Genomic DNA, 14,265 nt, shown 5'->3' on the forward strand with positions numbered 1-14,265 from the left:
CTCTCCAGCACATGTTTTGCTGTCTTCAACTTTGTTTCTGTGTTTCCCTCTTTCCTGCGAGTCCACCCTCAAATATTATCCATCCTTTAGAACTCATCTTGACCATATTATCTTGCTCATGATCACATTTACGAACCTTCCCATACAACTCATAACCCCCTTTAGCATTAACTGTTTCATAGTATCACTCATTTGGGTTCTAAATCATGTACTACCTTGTTTTGCTATTTAACTCTTTCATCCAGTAAAGAGCATCCAGTCTTCCCAACTAGACGGTAAACTCGTGGGACAGGAATCAGTTCTTTCGGTGCTTCTCTGTCTTCATAGTGCCAGGCACATGGCTAGCTCACAAGAGTACTCAGTAACCGTGTGTTGAACTCAGTCATCACTCTGATCCTCTCAGTCTCCTTACTATTTATAACACAAGGAATTTCTGCTGAAAAATTTCTAAAATGCCCCCTGGTTCTGACACTTGTGTGACACAAGAAAAAACATCAGAGGGCTAGTAAGTAGCCAGCACCTTATTAGAATGTAAGGAGAGGCCGGGCGCGGTGGCTCAAGCCTGTAATCCCAGCACTTTGGGAGGCCGAGACGGGCGGATCACGAGGTCAGGAGATCGAGACCATCCTGGCTAATACGGTGAAACCCCGTCTCTACTAAAAATACAAAAACTAGCCGGGCGAGGTGGCGGGCGCCTGTAGTCCCAGCTACTTGGGAGGCTGAGGCAGGAGAATGGCGGAAACCCAGGAGGCGGAGCTTGCAGTGAGCTGAGATCTGGCCACTGCACTCCAGTCCGGGCGACAGAGCGAGACTCCGCCTCAAAAAAAAAAAAAAAAAAAAAAAAAAGAATGTAAGGAGAGGCCTAATAGTAGACTCTGAAGGCGACTTGAAAGAATGGGAGCAGAGAATAAGCAACTATCCCCCAAAGACCCATTCTTTCAGGATACCCCAGGAGGGGTGAGCGAGGGTGCCAGAGAAGTTTGCCTGGGTTGCTGGCCTGAAGGACAGCAACACCATGAGGGTAGTTTTTGAACTATAAGCGCCACCCCATAGGGTTTTTCAAGCTTCAACCTTCAAACAGCTTCCTGGTGGTGAGAGACCTGTGGTCTGGACCCTGGTTTATGGCTCTGAGAAGCAGAGCTCCATCACATAGAATCCAGTAGCCACACTCCTTTTGGGAAGCCCTGCTGTGTTTCCAGTGGCTAACCCTGTCTCCTGCCAGGTCCACTTTTCTTTTCTTTTTTTTTTTTTTTTTTTTTTTTGAGGCGGAGTCTCGCTCTGTCGCCCAGACTGGAGTGCAGTGGCGGAATCTCGGCTCACTGCAAGCTCCGCCTCCCGGGTTCACGCCATTCTCCTGCCTCAGCCTCCCAAGTAGCTGGGACTACAGGCGCCCGCCACCTCGCCCGGCTAGTTTTTTGTATTTTTAGTAGAGACAGGGTTTCACCATGTTAGCCAGGATGGTCTCGATCTCCTGACCTCGTGATCCGCCCGTCTCGGCCTCCCAAAGTGCTGGGATTACAGCACTTTTCTTTTCTATGTAGCTCTTTGAGGCCTTCCTAGGGTACCCATTTGCACTATGAACTTGTCTCTGTGGGTGGACTGTCTCCCTTTGTTCCTCACTCCTGGATTCATCTTCATGAGGGAGAGGATGTTGTCTTCAACCCAACCAGAGCTGAGGTATATGGCTCCCTGGATACGCCAGCTCCCCTCATAGGCTGGCTGCCTTCCTAAGACCTGTGACTTACCACAACAAGCCTGCATGCAGCCTTCAGCCCTCCTAGGAGTGACAAGGGCCACAATGATAAAAACAATCATAGTTAACATTTACTAAGGATTTTCTACATTCCAGTCACTGTTCCAAGTGCTCTATGTCTATTTTCTCATTTTTCAGCATGAAAAGGAGCTTTCTGGACAGGCGCGGTGGCTCAAGCCTGTAATCCCAGCACTTTGGGAGGCCGAGACGGGCGGATCACGAGGTCAGGAGATCGAGACCATCCTGGCTAATACGGTGAAACCCCGTCTCTACTAAAAAAATACAAAAAACTAGCCGGGCGCGGTGGTGGGCGCCTGTAGTCCCAGCTACTCCGGAGGCTGAGGCAGGAGAATGGCGGGAACCCGGGAGGCGGAGCTTGCAGTGAGCTGAGATCCGGCCACTGCACTCCAGCCTGGGCGACAGAGCGAGACTCCGTCTCAAAAAAAAAAAAAAAAAAAAAGAAAAGGAGCTTTCCAATGCATTAACCTCATGACTTCCTCAACCAGTTCTTGAAAAGAAACACTGGTCAGAGATAGAAACTCACAAAGAGCAAGTTAAGGAAAACATTAAAGCCAGTGTACTGCTACCCCTGATGGAACACAGATGTGTGCAGAGGGTACACAGTCACAAGATAAATGTCTTCTTTACTATTTTACTAAAACTATCTTTTTTTGGGGGGGTGGGGAGTAATTTAAGGCATTATTTTTACAGAAAATAACATTGTATGGTAGAAAAATTCAAATGAATTACATTAAAAAAATTTTAAATATTTTCACTTTGAAATAATTTAAAATGTATATAAAAGTTTCAGAAAGCGTACACAAAGCCCCCCTATATGCTTCACCCAGTTCCCCAATTATTAGCATTTCTGAGCTATTTGAGAACAAGTTACAGACATGATGCTCATTATCCCTTAACACTTCAGTGACTATGTCCTAATTACAAGTACTCTTGCATGCATAACCACAGGACAGCCACCAAAACGAAGAAATTGACATTGATCCATTATTATTATTACCACAAATGAAATTTTAAGATAGCATGTAAAACACTCATCTGCACTACTATTTTATAAATATTAGTTAAGCGAAAGAAGAAGACTTCAGAGAAAGCTGAAGCTTGTTGGGCACTCCTTTGGGTGTTTTAGTTAATCTTCTGCTGTGGTTACTAGCACTTCAGGGGAAATTCTGGGAACCATTGCTCTGCAGGTTCTAGTTGTACATGAAGATCCTGTTCTGGATATGCCAATTTCAAGGGTAAAAAGTGATAACCCTTACCAAAGATAAATGCTTGGGATATCTCAGGCCCACCTGGAGCACCACCAAACAGGATCTCTGTAATGTTTTCACCCTGGTCCCGAATAGCAGATGGGAGGTCCAGGCCCTTTTTCTTGTTGCGTATCCTTATTTACGTTTCCAGCAGCCAATGGCATGGCCAGGGACATGCTTGACTAGTTTGCCATCAATTCCTCATGTACTATTTTTTTTTTCCATCTCAATGATACAATATGAGCATTCAGGTGAAGGTCAGAAATGCAACATGTCAGGATTATGGGCACTAAATACTCTTTTGGATGAACATGCTTTTGTCTCAAATCCAGGGGTCTGCCCATTTGCAAATTGATTTGCCAGTCCATGTATGATTTGATCCTGAAAGGTATCTGGGCCGGGCGCAGTAGCTCATACATGTAATCCCAGCACTTTGAGAGGCTGAAGTGGGCAGATCACGAAGTCAGGGGTTCAAGACCAGCCTGACCAACATGGTGAAACCTCATCTCTACTAAAAATACAAAAATTAGCTGGGCGTGGTGGTGCATTCCTGTAATCTCAGCTATTCAGGAGGCCGAGGTAGGCGAATCGCTTGAACCTGGGAGTCGGAGGTTGCAGTGAGTCAAGACTGCACTCTAGCCTGGGCGACAGAGCAAGACTCCGTCTCATAAAAAAAAAAAAAAAAAAAAAAAAAGGCCGGCGCGGTGGCTCAAGCCTGTAATCCCAGCACTTTGGGAGGCCGAGACGGGCGGATCACGAGGTCAGGAGATCGAGACCATCCTGGCGAACACGGTGAAACCCCGTCTCTACTAAAAAATACAAAAATCTAGCTGGGCGAGGTGGCGGGCGCCTGTAGTCCCAGCTACTTGGGAGGCTGAGGCAGGAGAATGGCGTAAACCCAGGAGGCAGGGCTTGCAGTGAGCTGAGATCCGGCCACTGCACTCCAGTCTGGGCGGCAGAGCGAGACTCCGTCTCAAAAAAAAAAAAAAAAAAAAAAGAAAGAAGAAGAAAAAAGAAAGATATCTGAGATCCATTTGATATTATTAGTTGGAGTGTCACTTTGGAAATATCACAGGGCTCGTTCAGAAAAGCCCGAGTTCTTTGCCTAAATTATTTATGTAATCTTGGGCAAGGTGTTTAAGTCCTCAGGGTCTTATTTTGCTCATTTGCAACATGAGGAAGACAGCACTAGAAGATCTCCGAGAACACTGGCCAAGATGTCTTGCAACATTATAATGTTGTGATTATCTACTGAGAGAGCCCTAAAGCCATGGAGATAGGAAATTTCGTCTTGTGCTAAATGCCATGACCCAAGCAGGAATTTGTACTAATTCACACCACAGTTAATGTTTTAAATGTGTCAGTTCAACTGAGTTTCTATCAAAAAACCATAGAAAGTAATGACCACGATGTTTTTCTGCTATAACCAATCCACCGGACATGACTCACAGGCATTGGTGGAGGTTTTGAATGATGGAAAATGAACCAGAAAATTAAGCTGAATCAGAGGGTGGGAAAAATAGAAGGGGTTTCCACGATGGAGGTGAGGGGACAGTAAGCCTTCCTAAGGACTAATTTAAATATCTCAGGAGGGGAAGTTGGAAATGTCACTAGAGCCCTGTCTCCATCAATTGCTGCAGTAATCAAATGCTTTGGATAGGAGGGAATACAGAGGCACCCTCAAAAGTTAGTGGTCCTAAGTCCTCCAACCTATTTTCATATCATTGGATTCATAAATTCACAGAGGTTGGAGATCAGAAAAACCTCCCTCAAGTAATCTTAAAAGAAATTCTCCAAAGCCCCCTTTTTCTTCTCCTTCAACTCAAAGTACCCATCCATTCCTCCCAAATTACTTTATCTAGAGAAATTAATACATATTGTCCTTTTTGTCTGACCTTAAACCTTACCTTATCTACTCTTGGCTAGGAGCTATTTGGCAAGAGGCGGATGAGGAGGAGTTTGGCCTCCCTTGTTTAAATCCTTTGTTCTTCTGTCACGGAAGTCAAGCCTGCTCCATTCATCACAGGTTTGGCCACTCAACATTTGACACCACAATGATAAATAGAAATGCTAACACTACTCAAACTTCCCCTACATGCTAGTCACTGTACTAAGCGCTTTATATGTATTGTTACTTTTAATCCACATTATACTCTTGTGAAGTGGTAGTGAAGATCCATGTCCCTGAAGGTATTCAAGCCCAAAAACCATCTGTTGGTAGCATTATTGCCAGGCACATTGGCTCTCACCTGTAATCTCGGCACTTTGGGAGCCCCAAGAGAGTAGATCGCTTGAGCTCAGGAGTTTGAGACCAGCTTACATAGATGGGGAAACTCCCACCTCCTTAAACTAAGAGGTCTTGTATCACAGTATGTATTTTCATCACGAGCACACATTTTTCTTTACATGTCCTCTTATGAACTGTGGACTTCTTACAAGATCTCATTAGCAATGTGGGCTTTCTCGTGTCCCTGTGGCTCCATGGATTTTCCCAAGCTTACTGGTTTTGGAATCTTGCACAGGTAAGCATCCTGGTAAGAGCTATAACTGCTCTTCTTTTTGCCCACTTATGGTGCGGTGGGGGTAGGGGGAGGACATTAGAATGAGGCTCTGAAGTCTTTGAAGCACTTTTGGAAGCCCAGTTGTGCAGGTGCCTGGAAGAAGTGTGATGAAATGAGCTGAAGCTCTCCCAAGGAGAAGAGAAGGCTCCCTGGATGTTGTTGCTACTGGTATGTTTTTTGGTACCATAGCTCAAGGGTTATCCCCCAGAGCCCCAGACACTATGAAGAGGGCCAAAGGGTCCTGATCTTAAGGGCAGGGTGTAGGCAGAGGAAATCCCTGGAGCTGAGGATCCTTCTCTTCACAGTGATTCTGTTGGCCCTCTTCATGGCGTCTAGAGCTCATTTACTTCAGTGTGTGGAGACTTCTGGGAACCAGAGTCATGTAGAAAAGTCTCCTCCCCAGTCTACCTCAAATAGTCTCCCTCCTAGGAGAGCCAGCTCATCTATCTCCAGTTCTTGGGTTACTTTCTTTACTGAACTCCATTTCCACTCCTTCACTCCATGTTGAAACAATTCTCTTTAAGTCCATCTGCACAAGACTGGGCAAAGCTCCCCTGGACACCATCCTCCTCTCTCCAAGCTCCCAGCCCCAGCAACAGAAATATCTCATAATTAAGCAGTCTCCTTTTCCTATTATTCAGCTTTCAAGCAGCAATGCATCACAGTTCAGCCAGACTTGGTATTTGGCCCAACTTATTATCTTCTTGTAGCACAGCGTTGGCTTTTGGAAGGCTGAATAGCCGAATTCCGATTTCATCACTATTCCTGGCATCCTTTAACTTGGCTGTGATCAAGATCACACGAAGGATTGAGTGACTGTTAAATCTAATCAGGTAGGGCACCAGTAATGAGAATAGGCCAGGCCATTTGGATTTATTGTTGATATTTGAATAGTTACTTCCAAATATTGGTGAGTATTCTAGATGTAACCTGGAGTGAAATTTTCCTTGTGAACTTAAAAAAATTATATTGAAAGTCTACCAGCCAGTGGAAGTATAAATGAATATTTATTATTATTTATTATTTTAAGAAAGATGTTATTAATGGTTGTGAAAGCTTATATATGAAACAATTATTTAAAATTTCTACATGGTTAAAAAATAGGAAATTAGTTCACAGGTAATATGAATAATAGGAGAGAGTGTGTTGGCGAGAGAATTTTAGGAAGAAACTTATGTCCCTTGATCAACAATGGTTTGAACTGTGCAAGTCCACTTACATTCCAATTTTCATCTGCTTCTGCCATCCCTGAGACAGCAAGACCAACCCCTCCTCTTCCTTCTCCTCAGCCTCCTTAACGTGAAGACAATGAGGATGAAGACTTTTATGATGAGCCTCTTCCACTATAGGAATGGTAAATATATTTTTTCTTCTTTACGATTTTCTTAATGACAGCTTTCTTTTCTCTATCTTACTTTATTATAGGAATATGGTACATAATACATATAGCATACAAGAGATATGTTAACTGAATGTTTATGTTATTGGTAAGGCTTCAGGTGATCAATAGGCTATTAGTAGCTAAGTTTTGAGGGAGTCAAAGGTTATACTTGGATTTTCGACTGCACAGTAGGCACCCTTAACCTCTATGTTGTTCAAAAGCCAACTGTACCTTCTGAGACCAAGGTATATATGTATGTATGTATTTATTTTGAGACAAGCTCTCATTCTGTTACCCAGGCTAGAGTGCAGTGGTGCCCAGGCTGGAGTGTTACCCAGGCTGGAGTGCAGATCATGGCTCACCACAGCCTCGACCTTCTGGGCTCAAAAGATCCACCACCTCAGCCTCTGGAGTAGCAGGGACTACAGGCATGTGTCACCACACCCAGCTAATTTTTGTATTTTTTGTAGAGATGGGGTTTCACCATGTTGCCCAGGCTGGTCTCAAACTCCTGGGCTCAAGTAATCTGCTCTGGTTAGGCCCCCCAAAGTGCTAGGATTACAGGTGAGAGCCACTGTGCCTGGCTGAGCCCAATGTATTTACAACAATTTAATAAACAGCACAAGTAGCATTTAATTTAACAAATAGTACAAAACAGAACAATAGAAATTAGATTACATCATAATTCTATCTATGATTTAATTATGTCATAATCTTTTTAGAATTGGTGGGTGTGTTATCATTTACTATGTAAATAAAATAATCCCATAAGAAGTACACATATTTGAAAGAGTTTTTGGAAATGGAGATAAAGCTTACATAAAATACGGAAGTCTTTTTTTTAAATTTATTTTTATGACCACTTGCCGCCTCTTGAAACAAATCTTTTTTTTTTTTTTTTTTTTGAGACGGAGTCTCGCTCTGTCGCCCGGGCTGGAGTGCAGTGGCCGGATCTCAGCTCACTGCAAGCTCCGCCTCCTGGGTTTACGCCATTCTCCTGCCTCAGCCTCCCAAGTAGCTGGGACTACATGTGCCCGCCACCTCACCCGGCTAGTTTTTTGTATTTTTTAGTAGAGACGGGGTTTCACCATGTTGGCCAGGATGGTCTCGATCTCCTGACCTCGTGATCCGCCTGCCTTGGCCTCCCAAAGTGCTGGGATTACAGGTGTGAGCCACCGCGCCCGGCCTTGAAACAAATCTTAAGTGTGCAGTTCAATGAGCCTTCACATAGGAAACATATCCAGACCAAGAATAGAATATTTCCAGGTCCTCAGAAGGTTCCCCCATGCCCCTTTGCAGTTGGTACTTCCCCAAGACTACAACTATTCTGACCTCTATCGACACAGGTTACTTCAGAACTTTCTAGTTATTTAATGCTATTTAGGTCATGAGTCTTTCAAGAAAAAGTTTTATTTGGAAATCTTCTTATTTTGGGAGGATGTATTGAAGGCATAATTTTTAGCCACTTAAAATTTTGTGAGGAGAATGTCTCTGAAACCATATTGTACATAGAAAGATCATCAATAAAGAAGATAGAGTTGTGAAAAAAGAATAAAATGAAGAAAAAAATCGGCTGCCCCCAAGTATCTTGCTTTTCTATGCACCGCAAGTGAAAATCATCTCTTTAGAATGGTAAATGTAGTATAGTGACCACAAGAGTTCAGAACAAATTCAGATTTTGGATAAACTTCAGATTTATTCAAGAATCTCAGAAGCCATTCGATGATGGCAATGTTCTGTTTCCAGGTAGTAGTTATTTTTATACTCAGTCGTTGGGCTGCGGCGGCCAACTCATTAACTTATTGGCCCTCATTCTGTTAGAACTGTTCAATGATCTGCTCTCCTTTCTTTTAATCATCCTTTCCCTACCTTCTCTCCTTATCATCTCAGACAACCTGGCTGCCTCGCGGGACTCTGCCTGCGGGCTTGTCCTCTAACCCACTCATGATCATCACTTTGGCAGAAGAAAGTCTCTGGGGAGACCTTAGTGAGGGTGTTTGCCTTGGTCTGAGTGTTTTCCAAAGATGGAGATTGCTACTACTAGTTATCACGATCTAATACCTATCAGTCCTTGGGGCTGACAGGAGTTCCATAGATAACATTCCCACATCTTTACCTGGAATCCTATTTGGCAGGTAGGATTCCTCTCATTTTGCTGTAGAGAAACAGACTAGCCAATTGCTCGAGGTCATGTAGACGGGAGTCAGGATTTACACCTGATTCTGTCTGGCTCCAAAGCTTACTCTGACTCTGGTCAGTAGTGTAAAAGCACAGTAGTTGACAGGGAGGGACAGGTAGAGTGGAATCCTCATGAGGGTTGGGAATGTCTTATAATGGATTTGGGTTTGAAATAGGGCGGGCATGGGATACAATGCAGCTTGTTTGGGACTGAGATAAAGGAAGAAAGAAGGGGATGGTGCTGGTCAGGCAATGCTGGAGAGACCATCAGGACTGGCCAATACCAAGCCATACCTTCTCCAGTTCCACTCACCAGAGCAGGAGAAATGGTATCTGTAGCCCAGGGGGACAGGGAAATGGCATTTTCGCATCTCAACCCCTCAGGCCTGGGCAGACTGCCAGAGTGGAGAGCCAGGGAAGCAACGAGGCAAGGGAGATCATTATCAGGAGGAAGGAAGCTCTGGCAGCTCCCACCAGCCTGTTTGTGACAAGCAGGCTCAGGGCCACGGAAGTCCTTTAAGGTCAAAGGAAATGTGATCCTGGATCTGGGGGATGAAGCTGAGACACTCCCTTTACCTTATGTCTTCAGGCCAAGGGGATCCAGCCAGAGCCAGGCCCAGGGCCTAGGTTAGAAGAGCAGTGGTCTAGAGAAGTGGGAGGGGCAGTTAGAGAGAAAGAGAGAGAAGGAATAAGATGCCAGAGCACCTTATAAACAATCTCTTGGCTAGAGAGGTAATGATCTTTATTGCAGCCAACACAGGGTAACTGGCTCTTCAGAGCACCCATTTCTTCATGGGTGAACTCTCACCTAGTTCTCCTCTTGCCCCTGTAACGGTGTCTTCTTTGTTGCCCAACTGGTAGAGTAGAAAGTACACTATATTTAGAGTAATGAGACCTAGGTTCGAGTCCAGGTTCTGCTACTAACTAATTAGACAAGCTCTTTAATTAATTAAGCTTTCTAAAATCTCCATTTCCTCATCCATAAAGAAGGCATACAATCCCTGTCAAGTCTATGTCACAGGGGATTAGAGGATTCACGTGGAAGCTCTACACAAATACGAAGTGGTATTTATTTATACTTTTCTTTGCTTCAGGTCACCTCACTGCCACGTCAGAGCTGGGGAAGACTTCTAGCTCAGGAACAGAAACAGCTGTGTCCACAAATCCCATATGCCCCTTTTCCATTTATTTCCTCCCCTTGTCACGCTGCCATAATGCCAGGGGGCAGGGGAGACATGTGCAAAGGCATAGACCAGGGAACCCACAGCCCTGAGCTTGCTCAGCCCCTTTCTTGGGGATAGGCATCTGGGGAAACGGCAACAAAAAGATGAAAGGCCATCCCTCTAGAGCTCAGCTCACCAGAGTGTCAGCTTCAGCCTCCCAGCAGAGGCTGAACCAGCAAGAGCCCCAGGAGATGAGGGGAAGAGAATGCTCTGGGTGTAGGGGAGTGGTGCAGAGGGCTGGAGAGGGAATTGAGGCTCAGCAAGGCAGTCTGGAAACCTAAAGGACTCTGTCCAAGTGCACAGGAACCAGGTGGAATTGCTGAGAGTCTTTTTTCTGGGGAGGCTTACAGGCCACTATGTAAGACTTGTTCTGGTGCTTCTCTTTGTACCTGCAGTTCGGGTACTTCCCTGAGGTGAGCTCACACATGGTCAGGGACACGGGCCCATGGCTCTGGTGGCAGTTTTTATCACCATTCTTGCAGGCTCTGTTGGAGGTCTGGCAGGTGGTGGCCACACTGGAGAAAGGCTGGTGCAGGAAGGTGTTGAGGTCTTTGCACCGTTTTGTGTGCTTGTTGATGTTTTTCATGGCTGAGTTGCATGCTTGAGGGCTGGGCTGCACGTGCTGAATTTTAAACCACTGAGATGGGGTCATGCCCTTGGGTTTGGCACTGACTGGGATCTCTGCCACCCACAGCCCGAGCAGCAGAAGCAGCAGAAGGGGGCAGAATCCTGCTCTGGTCGGTGCCATCTCTCCTAGTGGGGAGCAGTCAGAATGGAGGGCAGGGGTCGCTGGGACAGAGGTATTCAGTCGAGAAATTAGTCCTCCTATACTTGCTCATATGAGCTAATCACCCATCTCCCTACTCGGTTGTCTCCTTTCCTCACTGTGTCTCATCTCTGCCTCTTCTTCTGTGTGTCCACATCCGCTGCAGTCCCAACACCAACCCTATGGCCCCATCCCTCATCTTGTATTTCTGCTCCCTTCATTCTGTCCCTGTTGTCTGTCACTCTTTGTCCTCTCCCCTTTCCCTCAAATCTCATCTCTTTTGTGTCTCCATGTTCCTGTGTCCCCATTCCCATCTCGTCTGTGTTCCCATTCTTTTTCATTTTTTTTTGCCTCCATCCCCAACGTCACTCTCCCCTTTCCCCAATGTGTGTCCCCATCTCCCCTAAATCCAGTCCCTCCTTTAACCATTTCATCACTCACTCGGGTGTACTGTCAGGATCAGAGCCCATCCCTCCTTCTCTGTCCTCACTCCTCCCCAGATCCTGCTGCAGCCTCACCTTTGCGCTTGGTCTTTGTGCTGTCACTCCTGCTCAGTGGGCTGAGGCGGTGTCCACACACTGCTAGGTTGTCAGGTCTCTGAGGGCCACTTCTCACTCCTGAACTCCTTAAGAGCTGGCCTGGGCTGTGCTGCGTCTGTTTGGAGGCGGGCTGGGGAGCATCACTGGATCAGGAAATGAATCAGGTTCATGCCTCTCCACTTACACGTCCCAAATACGTGGACACCTAAGGATGTCTGTACCTGCCTAAACATGTTCAGCAATGAGGAAGCTTGAATCGTCACATTCAAAGACTATATTTGTCCCCTGGCCACATGGTTCTAATGACTCTTTAATAGAACACCTGATCCAGGTGTCAACTGAAATCAATTTCAGGAAGAGTTGTCATTTATATCCTCTCATATACACCTCTGGTCCATGATCCTGGGAAGAGTCAATCACTGTGATGTTAAGAGTTGCTTCTTCTCTGACCTGAGGTACAGATCGAACAGCGTAGAAAGATGCTTTGTCTGATTCCTTGTCTTCTGGAGATACTGCTTATCTTTCGGAGGAGATGGAAGAGACACGAGGGAGGTGGGTGAATCATCACTGTCACGATGCCCGGCACCATCCCCAATAGCAAAGTCATTCCACAATGATTCATGGGCCTCTCTAGTTCCAGGTACCAACCAAGGCCACGTGGCTTTACCTGGAGAAGGCCGCCAACACCTCTCCATTTCACTTGTTCCCTCCCTTTTTTATTGAAAATTACGAAACTTTAATACTTCCCAAATATTTGTGTTTAAAATGCTATTGGTGTTGCTGCTCTCAACATCCTGCCTTAGTACTTCCTTCACTTTGTATGTCCTGTTCCTTGTGGTGGTGACAGCTGTGTGCAGCGTCTGGGTCAGTGCTACTCTGGGGGCTCCTGTGAGCTTGGAATATGACACTCAGGAGAACCGAGACGCCAAGACAGGGAAGCATCACCCTCTGTGGGTGAGAAGGCCTGTGAAACTGAGATGAGTAGTATTTTTGTTTTCAGAATTTACCTGTAAGTAGTAGGTAATCTCAGAATCTTGGGCATGATTCATTCATGTAGTCAACAAATATTTATCGAGCACCTACTAAATGTCTAGGTACTTGGGATATATCACTGAACAAAAAAGGCAAAAATGGCCAGGTACAGTGGGCCACACCTGTAATCCTAGTACTTTGGGAGGCCACAGCAGGAGGATTGCCTAAGGCCACGAGTTCAAGACCAGCCTGGGCAATGTGACGAAACTCTGTCTCTACAAAAAATTTGAAAAATTAGCCAGACATCGTGGTGCATGCCTGTGGTCCCAGCTGCTCCAGAGGCTGAGGTGGGAGGATTGCTTGAGCTTTGGAGATAAAATCTGCATTGAAAAATCATGATTGCACCACTGCACTCCAGCCTGGGTGAGACCCTGTCTCAAAAAACAAACAAACAAACAACAAAAACAAACAATGACAAAAGTCCCTGCCTTTGTGGAGCTTACATTCCATTGGAGAAAGACAGTAAAAACAAAATGTATACTTTGCTCAAAGTGATAATTGCTAGGGAAAAAACTAGAACAGTACAGGGCTTGGCAGTCAGTAATTTTATGTAAGATGGTTGAAATCGCTGACTCTGGGGCAGAGACTTGAAGATAAGAGTGAACTTGTGATTATCTGGGAGGAAGAATGTTTCAAGTGAAGAGACTAGCGCTGCAAAACCCCCAGAGCAGACAGATGCCTAAGGTGTTGGAGCAACAGCAGTGTGTCCAGTGTGGCTGGAGCAGGTGACTGAGAGTTCAGAGAGGAACCAGAGACAAGGTCATTGGGAAGACGTACAGACCATTTGAAGGCCTGTGACTTTTACTCCGAGCACAATAGGGAACCCTAGGAGGGTTCTAAGTAATGAACAAAGAACCTGTCTGCTTAAAGAATTACCTGGCTGTTGTGTGGATTATAACTGTGGAGAAGTCGCACAACCCATCCTGATCATAAGGTTTGTGTTCTGGTCCAGCATTTATGATTCTGAGTCAGGAGGATGGGGAGTTTGTTTTGAGTCCAGGAGGACATTATTTTAGTAGATGGACAGCACAGCTGTGGGTTGGGGGTCAGGATGAAGGATCTTTAGAAGAAAAAGTGGTGTTGGAGATGAGAAATGCCACTAGATGGCAAAAGAGAATCAAGAACAAATTCACACAGGCCTTTGGCTCTTCTGGTTTGTCCTCAGGGAGGCCTTGGCTAGGGGAACAGCTGTTCACTTCTTTGTTAAGGTGTCCCAAGCTTTGCAGGCTGAACTTCTGGATAGAAGTTCTGGATAGAGAATTACGCCCCTGCTGCTGTAGAAACATGAATGTTAGGAGATAAAACCCATGGTTTAAACCAGGCTGTGTATCAAATGTGTATCAGCACAGGCCAGTCTAGCCTTTGGAATGGAGGCTTGGCAGAAGGCTGCAAGCTCATTTGAATGCCTAGCTTGGTTTCCTTTCTACTTCTCATTATTCTAGAGTGAGATGTTTTCAAGCCATGATTTAAACTTCCCTCTGCACTTGTGTTTTCCTGACATTGTAATTGTCCTAGTTTGTTCTTCAACTCGAGTATGCTGGGCTGTGTAGAAGGCTGCCTTAGG

At 45.4% G+C, this 14,265-nt stretch overlaps 1 protein-coding gene across 1 annotated transcript; it reads right to left on the reverse strand.

Annotated features, from left to right (window-relative positions):
• Nucleotides 1-10,192: 10,192 nt before the first annotated feature.
• LOC117070060 (ribonuclease 7) lies at nucleotides 10,193-11,898 on the reverse strand. Its single transcript, XM_033188694.1, has 2 exons — nucleotides 11,649-11,898; nucleotides 10,193-11,153 (listed from the first exon to the last, which is right to left on the reverse strand). The coding sequence occupies exon 2, from the start codon at nucleotides 11,110-11,112 to the stop codon at nucleotides 10,642-10,644; it is 471 nt and encodes a 156-aa protein (XP_033044585.1). The 5' UTR covers nucleotides 11,113-11,153; nucleotides 11,649-11,898; the 3' UTR covers nucleotides 10,193-10,641.
• Nucleotides 11,899-14,265: the final 2,367 nt, after the last annotated feature.

Source organism: Trachypithecus francoisi, unplaced genomic scaffold (assembly GCF_009764315.1).
Source record: "Trachypithecus francoisi isolate TF-2019V2 unplaced genomic scaffold, Tfra_2.0 Lachesis_group3, whole genome shotgun sequence".
Lineage (NCBI taxonomy): Eukaryota > Metazoa > Chordata > Mammalia > Primates > Cercopithecidae > Trachypithecus > Trachypithecus francoisi.

Excerpts from the sequence above, each read along its gene's own strand:
- LOC117070060 (XM_033188694.1), bottom strand. The coding sequence starts at position 11,112 with ATGGCACCGACCAGAGCAGGATTCTGCCCCCTTCTGCTGCTTCTGCTG.